At 40.8% G+C, this 19,390-nt stretch overlaps 1 protein-coding gene across 3 annotated transcripts in view; it reads right to left on the minus strand.

The window, feature by feature from the left end:
• rasa1a (RAS p21 protein activator (GTPase activating protein) 1a) overlaps positions 1 to 19,390 on the minus strand; it is a 112,356-nt gene that overhangs the window by 37,119 nt on the left and 55,847 nt on the right. For 2 of the 3 annotated variants that reach the window (XR_014619597.1, XM_084313054.1), the window contains exons 2-9: positions 12,795 to 12,947; positions 5,715 to 5,850; positions 5,147 to 5,217; positions 3,740 to 3,857; positions 2,930 to 2,961; positions 1,162 to 1,256; positions 854 to 1,004; positions 133 to 211 (exon numbers count right to left, since the gene is read on the minus strand). Coding sequence is in view for 2 of the 3 variants with exons in the window: in XM_084313054.1 (XP_084169180.1) it covers positions 133 to 211; positions 854 to 1,004; positions 1,162 to 1,256; positions 2,930 to 2,961; positions 3,740 to 3,857; positions 5,147 to 5,217; positions 5,715 to 5,850; positions 12,795 to 12,947 (835 nt within the window). In the remaining variant the exon portion in view is untranslated. The remainder of the gene's footprint in view (positions 1 to 132; positions 212 to 853; positions 1,005 to 1,161; positions 1,257 to 2,929; positions 2,962 to 3,739; positions 3,858 to 5,146; positions 5,218 to 5,714; positions 5,851 to 12,794; positions 12,948 to 19,390) is intronic. The other variant, XM_084313055.1, reaches the window with a different exon arrangement.

Genomic DNA, 19,390 nt, shown 5'->3' on the forward strand with positions numbered 1-19,390 from the left:
GTAACAATCACCAGGCAAGGATACAGATATCCTTATGGGCCTAATCTGGTGACAGTGGTCAACCTATAAATATAAATGTATATTTATAATAAATGAATCCATACAGTGATGTTAGCCTGGACGTAGACTTACCTGTACTGAGACAGCATCTTTCAGGTTGTAGCCTTCAACAATCTGTTCCTTCTTGTAATGCTCAATAATGTCATCAACACTGCCGGGGAGAGAGGGGAAAGGATCCGTTTTCACCAGTGACTCACATCACTGAGCCCATCAGTCTCTTAGTCACACTAAGTGCAGTTGACTATCATTCACTGTACTCTTTACAAAACCCAAACTACTGGTACAAATAATCAAGTTAGCAGAACCCTAAACAACTTTTTAGTACATTTGTGCTTAGTCTTTCTCTTTTTATTTTTCCCTCCCATGTTCTTGAAGAAGTTCTTTGCTGAAAATACCATGCATTCTAGCATGTCTCTATACCCCTTTGTTTCAGTCCTGCTCTCGACAGGCTGTGTATGCGTCTGTAGCTTTAAATGCAAATGAGTTGCTGCTCCCCAATGCCGCACTCCGGAACTGTGCGTGAACTCCGGCAAAATTCAGATCAGAAGCCCAGAAAAATCTAACTGGGTTGTGTTATTTCACAGTCTGAGTGTTAGTAGGTCCATCAGAGACCCAACTGTATGTGCACATATGCACTAAAAAGGTGAGTTTTTCATAATATATGAGGGATCTACATTCCTTTGCAGGAAAACAAGTCATTGGGTAATATATTCTCCTTTTGCAATACTATTATGCAACAAATACTATTCTGTTGACGTAACTGCATGGAAAGAAGGTGTGCCACAACCCATACCTGTTGTAGTACCTGCCCCCCATCATGTACTGATTGTTGGGGGTGGGGCAGATCTTAAACCTTTGGATGTTTTCATTGGTGCGAAAAAAGAGGGAGTAGTCCCCAGGCGTGTTGTCAGACGGCCGGACCAGGAAACTGCACACCTGGCCAACTGTAGGAGGGAGGGGGAGAGAGAGACAGAGACAGAGAGAGAGACATAGAGAGAAAGGAGACGGGTGGATGCATACTCAGTGGTAACACTGTGATAAACTGATCCTGATGCTCCAAACATAATTTTTTGCATGACAATGTCACATGTGATTACTAACCACTTGGAGGGCTATTGGTAGGAGGAGAGGGACGGTACCCACCGGTCATCAGCAGGTTGTAGGCCTCTTGCTTGCTGATCTTTCCGTGATACCAGCTGCTCAGGAGATCCAAGAAGAGCAATACATTCAATTAAGTGATCAAAATAGATCCATAACTTTTATAGGCCCGATGTATAATCAAAAATAGAATGAAACAAAAAAAATTGATTTTTTTCATTCTCTGGTTGATTGACAAGAGCTTGTGATATAAGGACACACATTGGAGTTCTGTTCTAACCTAGAGACCAAACTCATTATGTATATATTAGTTATATTATATTATATTATATTAGATCATGGCGGAGAGAACAAAACGTCTGGGTACACTTTACGAAAGTCGATGCCGACAATGCACGTTGCCACAAGTGCAATAAAACATTTGCAAGTATGGGTGGCAATACAAGCAATTTGTCAAAACATCTGTTGTCAAAACATAACATTAGTCTGGAGAAATGCGCAGTTTTCGACTGCTTTGCTTGCAGTGTTCCATCTCCATGCACGTCCACTGCAGGTAAGCCAAGATAATACGGAGTTAGCTAGGCTAATAACGAATTATTACGAATAGGCTAATAATTAAAATATAATTGTTTAGCTACAAATATATTTGAAAGATGACAGCCCACGCCTCCTCCCTCTCCCTCCACCACCGAATACAGGCGTCCCAGCCAAGCCAAGTCCCTTCACCCTAGCAGCTAGGAAGGATGACAGAGGTAGGGGGGGGGAGACGAGTGTCACAGGGCTGTGACCCAGTTTGTTGTCAAAGGCCTGCACCCCTTCTCTACAGTGGAGTCCAAGGGCTTTAGGTAACAACTAATCATTCAGTGTATATATTTTTTTTTATCTTACATTTGTTGTTTATTATAAAAAGTCTATAATTCAGACACATTTAAAACATTGTTGCTGCTGTTGCTGAAGAAATTATATTTATTTATTATATTTATTTATAAAGTTATATAAAAGAACATTGCTGCTGCTGTTGCTGAAGAAATAACATTTATTTATAAAGTTATGAATAATAAAGCAATGTCGATAAAGTACCGAACCGTTAAGCAGTATCTATAATAGTAATATCGATAAAATCCTAACAATACCCATCCCTAGGTAGAACACACATATTTTGAATGCCTTCGGCAGACTTCAAATGAGCCATTTTAATCTAGATTAACTCCAGGATTGCAGATAGATTAATCTAGATTAAAAAGATTAATCTATGCCCACCTCTAATATATATACAGTACACGTAATATTTATATGGTCACAAATAACATGGGTTGGGGGCTTTAGCATAAACACATTTTCCATTGTGAAAATTATTCTCGTCACTCTGACCCACAGGCACATCAGTCTTGAGATTTACTGGGCAGGAGGATGGATTACGTCAGCATATTCATTCATACACAAGTGTTGTCTGGCTGCTGCTCTCACTGAAGCACAACATGAAGACATCATCCATAACTAGGGGACATGGTGAGCATGGGCTGCGTGCTCGGAGACAACCAGAGAGGCTGTACTGACATAATGAACCTCTAATGATAGGTTGTCTAAAAATATCAACTAAGCAGGCATTTTCTTCATGAATGGCGCTCTCTTTTTCAGTCACTGCAGGCATGCAGCGTTAGCAGTGAGGAAAGTATGCATGGAGAACATACATCATTCCACACACCATCCGTAGCGATCAGTTATTGGGCCACTCAAAAGAAAAATAGCAAATGATGAACTCAACACTTACACTTTGCCCTCGTGTGGATCCTCCTCCCGCCCCTGAAAAAAAAGAAAACGGGTCAGACAAATTACTATGTTTAACAACAAAATGCTCAAGTCAAAATGATAGGAAATGGGGTATGACAGTCATTGCCATGGCAGACATTTTATCAATGATGATGCCACCTCTGTGTATTATAGACAAGTCTCTAGATGTTGATGATGTATATCTGGTGCAGAGCCTACTGTAAATAATCCACTTTGAAGTACAGTATCAGGTGGACCCTTGTGAGTATATTTCACATAAGTCACAACAGTGCATTCGGATCAGTCCTGTGCACTGTGTTGTACATTTACATTAGAAGGACTTAGATGCTGGTGTATTGTACCCTGACTTGAGTTCTGACCTTGACCCCAAGTGTGCTGTACTCACTGAATCAATACATAACATTGATCTCTTGGGTATGATATCATAGAATCATGGTACAAAATGTTGTCTAAATTGATGCCAACAAGCAAATATTGAGTCCAATGTCTCACAAAACGATCTAAAATATTTAAGGATGCCAATTGACCCGTCCTCTTTTCTTGATCCTCCAATCACATCTATTGCTTCCCGCTGACAAACCTAGCTTGAAGCAACAGTTGTGGTTGGAGGATCCAGTAAAGAGGCCGGGGTTTTAGATAAGCCAATTGAAAATACGCTTTCAGTTTGACACTATATCACACGTGACGTCTCCACACAGTTCAGTGAGATGAATGGACATCGATGATGTCGTTTATCTAACATGTGATATAGTCCTTCTGAATGTCATGATGCCTCCCCCATATGACTCACCACCTCCTCCACCAGATCCTCCACGATGAGGCCCTGCTCCTCAGTGCGGACATTGGTCACCCACATCCAACCATCATCCAGTTCATTGTGAACGATAAACATGTCGCCCTTCAGGAAGCTGCAGTGACATGGTTTACATGTGGATAATTATGAGGAGAAGACATGACCGAGCATATAGCAGGCTGGCACACAGATCGACTGATAAAACTGACGCCACACTACACTGTGGCCCTCTAGACACATCTCAAACTGAAGGTAAAACACCTGTTGCTCTTAAAACAACTTAAACCGTGGACATTTCTATCTGCCTGGCTCACGTTTGGGTAGTAGTGTCGTTTCAGCGCCAGCAGGGGTCACCTTTGAGACACACTAACATCTAGGTAAAGATTGCATGTTACATGTTAAGCCTGTGGCTGGTCGGTGGACAAAGGGTCATGTTTCAGTGTTTGGCTTCAGACAGATGTTTATCAGATTTGGGGAATGAGGGATAACCAGGACCATCAGGAAGCATGGCGGCTGTAGCTAAACGACAGGATTCAGGTGATGTGAAGGGAGTGGGCACTGGGAGGCCTGGGTGAACACTTCACATGCCAGTTTGACGTACAAGAAAATACAAGGAAAAACTAGGCCACCTTTTCAGAGTAATACAATGTCTTAACCTAATGTCTGTATGCTCAGGAGGACAACTTAGAAAACTTGTGTGTAGCTGAATTGTCGCAAACCAGGTCATGCTGATAACATTATATTGGAACAGTGACTGGCTGGATAAGCAAATGTCACACAACAAGTGTTTGACAAGAACTTAAATAAACTTTTGTACAACACGCACACGCACACACACACTGAATGAGTTATTTCCTCAAAAATGATAAGCACGTCTCTAGTGAGGACTAGATTTAAAATGATAAGCACGTCTCTAGTGAGGACTAGATTTAAAATGATAAGCACGTCTCTAGTGAGGACTAGATTTAAAATGATAAGCACGTCTCTAGTTAGGACTAGATTTAAAATGATAAGCACGTCTCTAGTGAGGACTAGATTTAAAATGATAAGCACGTCTCTAGTGAGGACTAGATTTAAAATGATAAGCACGTCTCTAGCGAGGACTAGATTTAAAATGATAAACACATCTCTAGTAAGGACTAGATTTAAAGTGATAAGCACATCTCTAGTAAGGACTACATCTATATATTGAGAAGTCCTATAACTAACGGTTTCAACTTGATCTAGAACTTGTAGTGTTTGCTAATATCAATATCTGATAGGAAATAAACCTGGGTCAAAGCTGTCCCCAAGCAACGCAATTCTACAGAAACCTTCTATTGGTCAAGTTCAGGCGACACCGTTGGCAACACTTTAATGACACAGAATGGCTTCATTCAAGGACGCACACACACACAAACTCACCTGATCTCATCCGTTTCCGGCACTTTGGTGTATGGAAGGATGGCCCTCACTCGCCTCCTGTCCTCTACAGGCTGTGGACACAAAGAATAACAAACGTATCCTTTACCTCAACCTTTCAGAAAACACCCGTATTAAAAACCTCCCAATTATCTCACAGAATCAAGTATTCCAGGGCTCTACTGGAAAGACAAACCCTCCGGGCGAGTTCACACTCTCTCCTCCAAACAGCTAATTAGCATTAACCCCAACCGTGCTTAAACAGTTATCAGTATCACCCTGAAGGCAGAGGATGAGAGGAACGTGAAGGGAAGATCTGCTCAGTGACTAATAAAAGAATCCGGGCTGCCTTCAAGCCATCTCAAAACATTTGAAATAAAAAAACTTTAAATAACAACTCCCTTGTGGCTCTTCGTTGACCCCGCTAACAGATTATTTCCATCAGGTTGAGCACAAGTTTCCCCCCCAGAGACGTTCTGTTTAAATCGGGCCTGTCCGTCATAAATAATGAATGTTATTAAAACTTCAGAGAAGAGAAGTTCAACGGGACAACAGTAACATTGAGCCTCACCTCCGGGGGAGCCACCGGCGACAGCAGCTTCTCTCCTTTCAGCAGGCACGACACGTAGCTGTAGTAACCGATCAGGTCGGACAGGGACGAGAACCGCCGCCCGCCAATGTAATAGTCTCCGCACATGGCGATTATCCTGCGGAAAGAGGACACACACAACCATGACGGACGAGACGGTGAGGTTACTGGTGAATGTGAGCCGGTCGAAGTGAAGGCACTCAGCCGCCGCGGGGCAGGAATTGACCCGACTCGACTGCTCCAGCATTGGCTTTTTTATTGATATTCATCCAAAAAAACTAAAAAAGTGTTGCGTTGCATTAAACTACCATGACTCTATAGATAACAGTCATTTGTGGCTCGGCTGAGAGCCTGGAAAGTGCTCCAGTAAATGATGACAAGGACAGCGATACGAGTACAGCTCTGTGCCAGCTCCCAGCGGGGGGCTAGTAATCCTAATTCTCCACTCATCTGCTGAGTGGATCTCTTGATTGTGGGGTAATAATAAAACACACTCTCTGCTGCTGCTGCTCCTCGCTTGCGGTGGCAGTAGACGGCCAGAGGCGACGCAGCTGCAAAGAGGAGCCTTCCAAGGACAACTACCTATTGAGATTTAGCTCCATGCTATTAACCTTGTACTCCTAATCCCCTCACACACAAGGGCACCTTCCTCCGAGAAGCAATGATATCATGTCTCTCTCACTCTTCAGACAGTAAGAGAGTGAGTGAGTGAGAGTGTGGCGATGATGTCATTGTTGCTTAATAAAATGCAGCCTAATGAACAAATCCAATGAAATGAGGAAGGATAAACTTGCAGAGCCGTAATGGAGATTGAGATATAAGCCTATGGAGTATGATGTCACCATGGTCCCATTTGCGTTGAGGTATGATATCATCGGACGTGGGTAGGATAATGACACTGTCCTGTGCCGGCATTGTACCTGCTGTGATCCCTTAAAGAGGCAGGTAACCCCAAAATTATTATTTATAAAATATTTAAATGTTCCCCCTTACACAGAGCGCTATCTATCCATCCAGATAGATTTTGTGTGGTTAGCCTAGTTTGAGATATCTGCCATAGAAAAATCTGCCATAGAGTTATCCGCCATAGAGATATATGGCATAGAGATATCTGCCATAGAGTTTTCCGCCATAGAAATATCTGCCATAAAGATATCTGTCTTGGAGTTATCCACCATAGAGATATCCGCCATAGAGATATCTGCCATAGAGATATCTGCCATAAAGATATGTCTTGAAGTTATCCACCATAGAGATATCTGCCATAGATATATCTGCCATAAAGATATCTGTTGTCACTCCAATACAATTGTACTTTGTGCCAAAGTACAAAAAAATACATTTGAGAAATTCTAAATTTCTGGTCTCTTTCCAGAAATCATGACCCAGTTACTCCACAGATCTGGTTGTGAGCAGTTTTATGTAGGAACTATTTTCTACTGAAGTACATCCGCCATACATTATTATAGGGGTGTACTGTAGAAAATAGTTCCTATATGAAACTGCTCACAACAAGGTCTGTGGATTATCTTGAGTAACCGGGTCATTGCTTTTGAGTTTTTCAAATGTATTTCTGAACACCACAAACGGAGCCATTCAGCTCCATTGTACCAAAACTAGGCAAATCACAACTATCTGGATGGATAGATAGCACTCCGGGAGAGGAGGGTGAAGTGCCCTTTTAACTCTTTAAGACTCATGAAACCAGATTGAAGGAGAGAAATTGTGTGTGCATGTGTGTGTGCGACTGTGCGTGTGTCCTCTCAGGTGTAATGTTGAGTGTGTTATTACACTGAGGCTAATGTATCCTGTGATGTTCGGTATCTTGTCTGATGCAATCCAATCCACTCTTGACAGTGAGCAAATGGACAGACGTGTCCTGTCTGTTTGTCTGTCTGTCAGGTAATAAGACACTAAGTATTGTTGTCTGCCGTTTTCTCTCTTTTACTTCTCTTAATCCTCTTACTTTTACTTCCTACGCACCTTTTTGGTCAAAGAACAGTGTCCTTTGCTCTGCTTCCACCCACACACCACTATCTTCTGCTCAACTTTATATAAGGGTAGGGATATATATATTAGGGATGTCCGATATTATCGGCCTACCGATATTGGCATAAAAATGGGATATCGGAAAATATCGGTATCAGTTTTCAACTTTTTTTTTACATTTATCGTAATTTTCGCACTATAAGCCGCACCTGAATATAAGCTGCAGCAGCTAAATTGAATGATGTGTACATATATAAGCCGCACTGGACTATAAGCCGCAGGTGTTTTAATGTTTAATTACAGTCTTCCCACCAGCATTGGGACACAATACTGTCAGACAAATAACAAGAATTAACTCATTTACCAGTTTGCATACCGGACCAACAGGTCAGTAGAGGACGCCATCAACCTGGCTCTCCACCACACTCTACAGCACCTGGAAACCCCCAACACCTACACCCGTATTCTGTTTATTGACTTCAGCTCAGCTTTTAACACCATCTCCCCCAATAATCTGTTCCATAAGCTACAGGACATTGACATCAACCCCACCATCAACCACTGGATCCTCAATTTCCTCACCAATAGAACCCAAACAGTCAAAGTAAACAACAAATCATCCCGCCCTCTGAGCCTCAGCACTGGGGCCCCCCAGGGCTGCGTCCACTCCTTTCCCCTTGGCTCTTCTCCCTCTACACCAACCAGTTCACCCCCCTGGACAGCTCAGTCAAGGCCTTCAAGTAAGCCGACGACACCACCATCCTGGGCCTCATCTCCAACAACGACGAGTCCATTTACCGGCAGGAGGTGGACAGAGCAGTGAGGTGGTGTGCATCCAACAACCTCCTGCTCAACACCTCCAAAACCATGGAAATTGCCATAGACTTCAGGACTTAAAAAAAAACACCCATACTCCCAATAACCATCGCAGACCAACCCATAACCCTAACTGATTCATTAAAGTTCCTCGGCACCCACATCAACAACAAACTCAAATGGGACATTAACACCACTGCCATCATCAAAAAGGAAGTACAGAGTCCAACAACACCTGCTGGTCCAATTTTACACTGCCATAATTCAAAGTATCCTCACCTCATCCATCACAGTCTGGTACGGTTCCACGGACAAACACACTAAACACAAACTCCAACGCATCATCAAGACAGCCTAGGGCTGGGCGATATGGAAAAAAATCATATTGCGATAACGATATGATAATGTTATCATATTTCTCGATATCGATAATTATCGAATTGTTATAAGTATTTATATAAAAAAATATATATATATGTACCGGTATGTTTATTTTGCAGCAATTCTTTGTCATTGCTGCCATCTTTAGTGTTACATCCCCTCACACTCCAGTTCTCAGGCTGCAGCTGGTTTAAAAGCTAAAGTAAACTGGCTTCAGGGGAGTTGGAACAGTTCTGGCTCTGCTAGTTTATTTTCGATCTTTTGGCGCTTTTTTTGGTGACTGGAGTCTAGTTCTGCTAGCACACATAGCCTACTGTGTACAGACGGTTTCAAACTGTATTTTAAATTAGAAAGCAAACAAAATAAATGGACAAGAGAAAAATATATCTCAATTTGGTCAGTATTGTCATTTGGACAAGCAAAGCCATTACTTTAAGTTGCAGGCAAGAAAGACAAGTCTGTCCACTGTCTCTGGTTTTAAAACTGCCCTGTTGCAGGTCAAAAAAAAAAAAAAAAAAAAACGATTTTTCGATTTTTTTTTATTTAGATATTCGATATCGATTATTAAAATATATCGCAATATTTATCGTTATCGTTATATCGCCCAGCCCTAAGACAGCCTCCAAAATAATTGGCTGTCCCCTCCCCTCTCTGGACTCCATCTACACCTCACGCACAGTCACCCGCTCTGTTAAAATAGTCAACGACCCTCTCACCCAGCACACCACTTATTCCAGCACATGCCCTCAGGTCGCTACAGGTCCATCCTAACCAGACACACACGTTTCACAAACAGTTTTTTCCCCACAGCAGTCCGAACACTGAACACCCTGGCCCGCCCCCCTTTGCACAAACGGGCAAGCATCTGTCACCGACCGACACTGTTACTGTAACTGAGGGGTACAATTCCCTGACTGTATTGATAAGTATGGTATCATTAAACCACTACCGCTTTATGTACTTTAATTACTGGCCATACAGTACATGATATATAAATATGATGAACACTTCCCACAATGAATCTGTTCCACACAAAGGTGTAATCAAGTATTTATTGCAGCAAAAGGTACATAATATACTTCTCTGTATTTTACTTTGGATGCGCTTATAAGGCAAAGGAATGTGCGTAGGCAAATCAATAATGAATGTCCATTCTCTGGTTACGCAGGAGGTAATTATACAACCTGAATCTTAGGGAATTATATCTATGGTACACTAGTAATATATAGCGGGAGATACTGGAAGGGTCCCCCCGGTTGTAAGCCAGCAGGGGTAGAGGATCTGTCGGTAGTAGAGAGTCTGGTCAACGATGACTAAGGAGACTCCAAGTACAGGAGACGGTGCAATAGCCTCTTGATCCACAGACGAATACAGCTGTTCTCCGTAGACTGTAGCTCCACAGTGAAGAAAGCTAGCCGGCCTCAGGCTCTCTGAGGCGCAGACTCGACTGGTCTCCTCACAGGGTAAATCCAACACGTGTAGGCGTCTGCGATTCTCCGCTCCATAAATCACAGGACCAAAACAAATATAATCCAGCCGCAAAGGGCTATGTAGTCGTCGGGTAGATTAATCCAGTGTACATGTCCACACGGTTCTCGTCTAGGTCTCCTCGGGTGAAAGCGCCATGAAAGCAGCCCAGCCTGGATAAGCACTCTAGCTGGTACGAGGAAGCGTTGGTGATGCTGGTCACTGTAGAACTTTAGCCGCACGATACACTATACACAAATAGACTATTACTGACTTAATAGAAATATGTCGCACTCGACGGTATAGCGCCAAACTCTGACAATTCAGTTATTAATTCGCACGCGGTCTCAATGCTCTATTTGGGGCCAAACAGGCCATACTTCACCGCACGGAGTATCGTGGGTGAGGCTTCAACTTATTGGGTAACTCTACTTCTGTATTCACCTGCGCCATATTTATATGCACAGCGAACAATCTAGTGCCAACCTCATTTCTGTCTCGTATCCCTGGGCAAGGCCGGGCATGTACAGACATGTCTTGACGGTGGCCTTGAACCTGACTCTGGAGGCATGGCTCTGGCGCCTGTGGACCGCTGTCCAATAGGAGAATGAAATATTATGGTCTGTACTAGGCTAAAGGGACATTCCGTGTATATGTACAAGGAATATACAAGGGATATCAAACGATATACAAATACTATGCAATATATATCAATCAATAAATATATATATTCGGTTTAATCTGATCCTTTGTAACAGTTACCGTGACTGTCCTATATGTATTTATTAGTGCTGTCAGGCGATTAAAAAAATTAATCTAATTAATTACAGGATTTGTAATTAATTAATCTAATTAATCGCATTTTAATCGCATAACTATTTTATGCCTGATATTCTATATTCTATAATCATATTTCAAATTGCATGTGTCCGGATGGCAGAATTCAGTACTGTATCTACAAAACCTTCTGTTTAATCATCTTCCATCTATTAATTTGCTTAGATTTTTCAGGTCTGGTCAATTTGAGCATGGTGTTATTCACAGTCAAAGATAACAAAAAAAATATTGATATTCTCATTTGGTTCATTACAATTTACTCAAAATAAAATTTTCATTCAATCAATCACAGCGCAGATTGAGTGATTGAATGAAAATGTTATTAACAGATTGCAGAATGGGTACAATACAGTACGGCTCAATACACACAATTGTTAAGGGGATGCAGATCAGAGAAAGACTTTCGTCTTGTTTACATCAGGGTCCCCCATTTTCAATTCATAATGAATTAAGTAAGGGTGCAACTTGCACTGTGCAATCCATTCTTTGTGGATCTAGCCCACAGTATTTCTGACACTGGGAATACATTCCCTGAGATTCATAGATGTCCCTAGAATCAGATACCAAGAACATGCAAATGGACCATATTAAAAAAAATCTGTAAATGTGTATTCTACATTCTTATGGAATGAATGATACAAAAAAAATATTATTTAAAAAAAAAAAAAAAAAAAAAAAAAAAATTTTGTAATTAATTTTGAGTTAATTTTCATAACGCGATAATTTGCTGTGTAATTAATTAATCTAATTAACGCGATAAACTGACAGCCCTAGTATTTATGTATATATGTTTTGACGTTTTTGATGTTTGATGTCTGTTTCATGTTTGATATAACCAGTGCTCAACATCTGTACCGAAAACAATTACCACCAACCATCGTTGTGTGGCATTAAAGTATCTTGTATCTTGTTAAGTTTAGCAAATAAGGGAACAGATAAATAACATTTCAATGCAATCAAAAAAGCAATATTTCGATTTTTACATTTTCGGGTTTGGTCGCGTCGAGTCACATATAAGCCACACCGTTATATAAGCCGCAGGGTCAAAAAATGGGGGGAAAAGGCGCGGCTTATAGTCCAAAAATGACGGTATTTAACCTTTATTTACCCAGGCAAGCAAGTAAGAACAAATTATTATTTTATTTATTGTCAAAGTATGCATAATGTTAATTACACGACAAGAGATATGTAATCTTAATTACCTGAAATTATTACGTTTTTTGGGGGGGGGGGGGGACCCTGCATATATCGGTATCGGTTGATATCGGTATCGGAAATTAAGAGTTGGACAATATCGGTATATCGGTATCGGTAAAAAAGCCAATATCGAGCATCCCTAATATATATATACCGGTATACACACACGTGCTTGTGCCTGTATGTGTGTGTGTAAGCCCCCAGAAACCAATGTCTGTTGTATCAGAAATTAATTATCGGTTTAGAAAATGTGTATTTAACCTTTATTTACCCAGGCAAGCAAGTAAGAACAAATTCTTATTTTATTTATTGTCAAAAGTATGCATAATGTGTTTGTTAATTCCATGTGTGTGTGTGTGCGTCTGCTTGTCTGACCTGAAGTGGTTGACCACGCTAGTCATGCTGAGGAAGGACAGGACGAAGGAGCCGGGCCGCCGGTCGCTCTCCCTGATGAGGTAGCTGCCCGGGGTCCTGGCCTGGCGGAGGCGCTCCTCTGCGATGGTCCGGTCCAGCTTGCCATGGTACCACCTACAAGACACACGGAAGGAACCCGGTTCAAGCCATGCATTAACATACCCCTGGTTGGTCAACTCACTGATTCCTAAACTTCTTCTTTTCTTTGTTAATTATTGAACAACACAAGATGGGAAACGGATGTAATCAAATTAACAAATGAACATTAGATTAAAGGAAGTCACATTAAATCTGGCAAATTGATTTAATAGTGGCATATAATTATGAAATATACCTCTTTCTACCTCATCGTACTGTGCTTTTCATCTCTCACTCTTGCTCTCTCTCTTTATTTTTAAATAAACTAAGTTTTATGAACTGTCTGAACTCCACTTTAACTGGGGGACATTGACACAATCAGAAACTGAAAATAAATATGTTTACAACAGCAATTGCATAACAGTAATAGATTAGTCTTTGTTTGCCTGTATTATTTTAAATTTCGTTTTTTAATCTCTCCCTTTTTTATTTTGAACTAAACTAAGATGTATGAACTATGAACTATCTAATCTATATAATTTATTAAAGCATAGTAGGCTAAAGGTGACCGCAGACCGCATATCTAATGATCTATGCATGAAAAGGATTTTTACATCTCAATCAATATTGTCAGAACAGTCTTGTGTTTATACTGGTAAAGTATCTAACGTTCACTATTGGTTTTTTCCCCCAGCAAATATCTTAGTTATAACATGATTGAGTAAGCTAAGCAAAATGGCCAAATGAGATGGCTGTGAGGTAGGTGCGTAGACCGAGCATATTGGTGCATCAATGGAGCGCATATCACAAAAGGGACTTTTTCTTCCCCAGATAACAACAAGCATATTAAAGTATTAAAAATATCTGTGTCCATCTCATTATCTGTGCTTTCCTGAATTCATAATCAAAATCGGGGCTCATCCCTACTGTGTACAGCAGGGAGGGGCAACTGGCGGCCAGCGGGCCGCATGCGGCCCTCACCGACGCTCCATGCGGCCCCAGGCCAATAAAAAAATTAAATAAAAAGATAAGTATATATATTTTTTTTGCATTCGACTAAGAAGAGTTGGCAGTCGACTATGGCTCCTTTCGATCGATTAGTCGACTATTTGACTAATAGGGGTTAGCCCTAGTGTGGACATATTCAACGCTGTTGAAAGTGCCATGCAGCAATATGGGGGGTTTGATAAACTGTCCGCTGTTGTTACCGATGGAGCACTCGCAATGAAAGGAAAACACACAGGATTCGCCGGGCTTCTAAGGCAGAGTGGCGTTGAGTGTCCAATGCTGCACTGCATTATACATAGGGTTGGGCATCGTTTGGATTTGAACGATTCCGGTTCCGGTTCCGATTCTCCATATCGATTCCTGTTCTGAACGATTCTCGGTTCAGATTCTTTGAGGTGCAGGTCACAGCTTATTTCGCAGGAGAATTTTTCTTTTTTTTGAAAATGTAATTTTTTTTCATACTATTCACATTTTCAGTTGACTTGATACAGTTTCATTTGATTGCTGTACTGTAACTAGGGTATTAATGAACAAAGTAATTTTTTTTTAAAGAATCGAAATGCAGATATGTTACTTCCGGTTCCAGAACCGGAAGTTAGGAACCGGTTCCTAATTAGAACCGGTTTTCGGTGCCCAACCCTAATTATACATCAGGTAAGTTCGCTAAAATAATTTTCATCTATTGTGGGTCACTAATAATCAGGGGTGCAGTGGTCATGCCACGCGGTACCACGCCGTCCCAGCACTTTTCTGAGCAGAAGTACGCACACAAAAATGAAACGTTATTTCATCTGATGCAGATCGCATGCACAAACATTGAAGTTGACATTCATTCTATTGTGCGCCAACAGGAGACCACAAGTGTCTCATTAAAGACAGAACCATTATTGACCCACTGTGGGGGAGGGTGAATGTCATGCCAGTTTGATAAAGGGTCAATGGGAGGCATGTAGAATTGCACAAAAAGGAATTTATTATTCTGATGAGTATGAGTATTGCACTTGGCTACTTGTTTACTTTTGTAGTGTTCAAATAACACTGAAATGCATGTTATGGATATGAAGCACTCAGGAATGTTTTGTTTAGTAGCAGGATAAAAGTTTATACATTTAACAAAATCATTTATTATTGCACTTTTGATTTACTGTTGTAGTGAAATGCAGCAGGAATGCTGCTTTGTGTTTGTTGAGCAGTGGGCTTTAAGTTCATACATTTATTTTAATAGAAGCCTTAATTATAATTTGTCATTTTTGTATATATTTGGGTTACACAGCAATACTTTCAAATTCAGCTGTATTTATAAATTCATAAAGTTGAAATTAAGCATTACTAAATGCGTTTGAAATGGAATAAAAACAAAGTTACAACAAATTATAATAGTTTATATGCCTTATTTATCACATCTGTGACTATTATGGGCTATTTGAGTGATGGGGTACTACTGGCGGGACTGCCGATAAACAATGTGGCCCCCCAGATTGAGTGTGGAAATGTAGTGGCTCTCACCATATACAAAGTTGCCCACCCCTGGTGTACAGGCTGATACTTGAAGTTCAGAGCTGAGAGTTGCTATCGGTGAGCCCCTACTAACTGGCTACGTTGTAGGCACGAAAATGCAGCTCGAACTACCTGTTATATTAAATCAATTGATTTCTGTTTAACAACTTGTCCGTGTCCAGTCCTTTCGAACTGCCCCACCGTTCATTGTAAACAATGATGCATGTAATTATATTAACGTTACTGTGTGTTGTTGTAGCTATGTTAATACATTCTGAATGGCATTAACGTTAGTTGGGTATGATAGAGCATTGAATAGCATCAACGCTAGCTGGCTGGCTACAACAATAGAGGATGGTATTCCTCGCTGCGGGACCAATATTATTCTATGACAGCCCCGCCCCCATTCGCTAACCAACCAATCACTGCTACGCAACATCAACGCAAGGTTGTTCAGATTAGATTTTGGGGAGAGGTACGCAACATCCTCACAACACACTCTACAACACCCTCTACAACATGTTGCGTTGAAGTCGTGCTGATGTTGTGTTGCAGTTGCGTTGCAGTCTCTGTAGCATGCAGAGGCCTTAATATAGAGCCATATGAAATCCGCGTTCACGGAATCGCGGACGGAATCGCGGAATTAACCAATAAAAATGGAATCAACTGCAAAACGTGGAATATTGCAGAATTTGGCCTAATCTGGACTGAAATTTCGTTTTTGGGTGGAACGTTTGGTGCACACGCGACCGGGGAGGCGGGGACTCTACAGCGTGTTACACACAACACAGCCGCGGTGCTCAAGCGTCTGGCTGCTTCAGCGTTAACATCGTCAAGAAGCTAAACAATTCCACAATAAGCCCTCAATTCAGAGCAGAACAGTATCCTAATGACTTTTATGCCTCCGGTGATAAGGTGTTTTGCTAATTCTGTCAACGTTCCGTGGACTGGACCCGCAAAAACACTTGCGACACTATTGTGATTAAATAGCTATAACGTTAGGACGTTTAGCTTCTAGCTAAATCTAGTGCACCCATCCATTTGTTTAATGCAAACGATTGTCATTATACACTGCCCTTTATAAACTAAATACACTTAAATAGCTATGTAACGTTATAGGACTATCTATGGAAATGATAGCTTCTAGAAGTTCTAGCTAAATCTGGTGCACCCATCCATTTGTTTAATGCAAACGATTGTCATTATACACTGCCCTTTATAATCTAAATAAACTTAAATAGCTATGAAACGTTACATTACATAGGACTATAGATGGAAATGATAGCTTCTTGCTAAATCTAGTGCACCCATCCATTTGTTTAATGCAAACGATTGCCATTATACACTGTCCTTTATAAATGAAATAAACTAAACTAAAGGTGCCTAAATTATGCATTACTATATTTCATCACAATATAATAGATATAGCTAGGTTACTGACATTGTCATTGTGATAATGTCAGTAGTAGCTAGCTGTATCTATTGTTTACACTTGAAATATGTATTTTTATTTTGTCACAATATTAATTGAAAAATTTTGTGTAAAATTGAACTGTATTTCTGAGTTGCAGCACTTAAAAACATTAAATGGACTGTTATATCTTATTCAATTGTGGACATTTATTCATTCCCACTTATTAGACACTATTTCTGATGGTAAAATGAGCATAAAAGGCAAAATACAGAATTCTGAAATATTAAAATGGAAAAAATGGAATTTGGGAAAAAATTTAATGGAATTTGGAAAATAATAAAACGGATTTCATATGGCTCTACCTTAATACTCGATGTTCACGATATAGCAATTTACTACATCTCACGTAGAACAAGCCACGATACATCAAGTATACTCGATATATCACCCAGCCCTACTATGGGGTAATGTCAGGTGAGGAAGGCGAGGCGAAACAGGCTTCCGTTTGTTTGTCACACCTGGTGAGAGAACAAAGCTTAGAAGGAACCCGCATATAAAACAGTAGAGACCTTTAGCTTTAGGCAGTTCTGCACACAAACAGTCAGACAATGTAGGTCACTCACAACAATGTGGAGAGACCTGAGCGACTCACCGTCAGGGAGCAGCTACTCAAGAATTATTATTATTATATATATATTTTAAACACTCCCATCAGACGGAACTTAGAGGGAGCATTTCTCTCCCGTCATCGCTACGTCAATCGGGCTAATAGGCGGAGCAGCGGGACATATTTGGCTGATGCAATAAGCATGGCGTGCATAATTAAATCGCTTAATGGATTTATGAACCAATGTACTACAGTGTCATTCATCAATTCTGGGCTCTGTGCATCATTCACAAACACACCTGTTCACTCCGACTCGTCCTTCAATAATTTTCCTGTTCCTTTCATGACATATTATGTAATTTCAACATGGAAATAAGGAATATCAAAATAAAAGCAGACGTTGAACTTGATCATGATTATTTATTAGAAAATGAAATTACAGCACTATGTTATCAATGAAATTAATGAATATTATCAACAAAAGCAACAGAATTTTTTCTGTATACACATTTATAAAACTAGGCATATTAGCCCAAATATGTTGCCAGAACATAAAAAAAAGAAAAGAAAATGCGTTCACATGCGCTTTTTCAAGAATAAAAAAAAAATAGACTTAATGGGAAGGTTGTGCTTGTACATTTTAACAGTTCCATGATACGTGGCTGCGTTGTGCTGAGAAACGGGCACAGAAACGCTTCTACTCTGAGGCAAGAATCCGGCCTGTCCACTGTACTTGACTTTCTTGCCACACGAAAGATCAATTTGCGCTTCCTGCTCAGCAGTGGGAGGCATGTTGCGTCATGCATAATGAACGGATCTAGGATCCAGTTGTCCAAATTGTCCGTGCTCTGTGTAATAGTTCCGAAATTGTTCAATGAGCCCTTCTATGTGGCTACAGATGATGGGCTTCAAAATAATTGTTTGCAACATTATGTTCCTACAAAAAGCCATCAAGCTGAGTAAATACCCCCAACTCTCCGTTTGTGGCACTCTAGGAAAATCTGCGAAGTTCCGAGTCCAAGCAGGTCTGTGTCCCGACCTTGTAGTCCCAGCTTCAACACATTGTCAAAGATCTCTACAAGGAAAATCTGCGCTTCTACTCTCTCTGCGCTTCCGACAACAAACCTATCCATTGCAAGTGTCAAGGTTACACAAAAAAGATGAGACGTGGTCTCCGCGAATATATATGCGCAGGATGTAGTGTATTGGAATACTGTGTCTGCCTCCGTTGATGAAGGGGCGAGACATGGCAAACAGCTGCCAGGTGGAAAACTCAATCCAAGTTTTTTTCTTGATTTTTTCTTCTTCCTTTCTTTTGGTTGCCAACGCACGACCCTACTGTCACCTACCCGCGACCCCACTTTGGGTCGCAACTCGTAGTTTGAGAACCGCTGTCCTAGGACAATGGCAGACAGAAACTAAAGCTTTGATTCTCTGATCGCAAATTGTAAGTCCTGACGGATCAATAGCTCTTCGTTTCTATAACAGATAGACATAACAGTATTTTTCACCATTTGTATTTAGTAAGGTATAGCTTTCTTAATTTGTATTTTCATGACACAATTGCACCCTTTGTTTTGTCACTATCTTTTGTCATTGCATTTGCTTGTCATGTAAGCCCAAAATAAATCAGTTTGAGCAGACCTGTCCATGGTGCTGAATCTGTAGGCCGAAGTTAGGCACTGTGGGAGTGAAAATCTTTTCAGACTTCAGAGTGAGAAATTAAGTTGTATTTAATGTTTAGTTAAGAGAATAGAACCCGGCAACCCGCATTCTCATATACTCCAGAATAAACTTTTCATTGACCGTGTTTCCAGCATCTACTCCTCATGGACCTGACGAAACGTTATACATTAAAAGTTTATTCTGGAGCATACGAGTGTGCGGGTTCTATTCTCTTTTATTGTGATTATTACCTAGCCCACAGGATCACCGGAGACACTGGCCATGACA

The sequence above is a fragment of the Notolepis coatsorum genome, assembly GCF_963971535.1.
Source record: "Notolepis coatsorum genome assembly, chromosome: 1".
Classification (NCBI taxonomy): Eukaryota; Metazoa; Chordata; class Actinopteri; order Aulopiformes; family Paralepididae; genus Notolepis; species Notolepis coatsorum.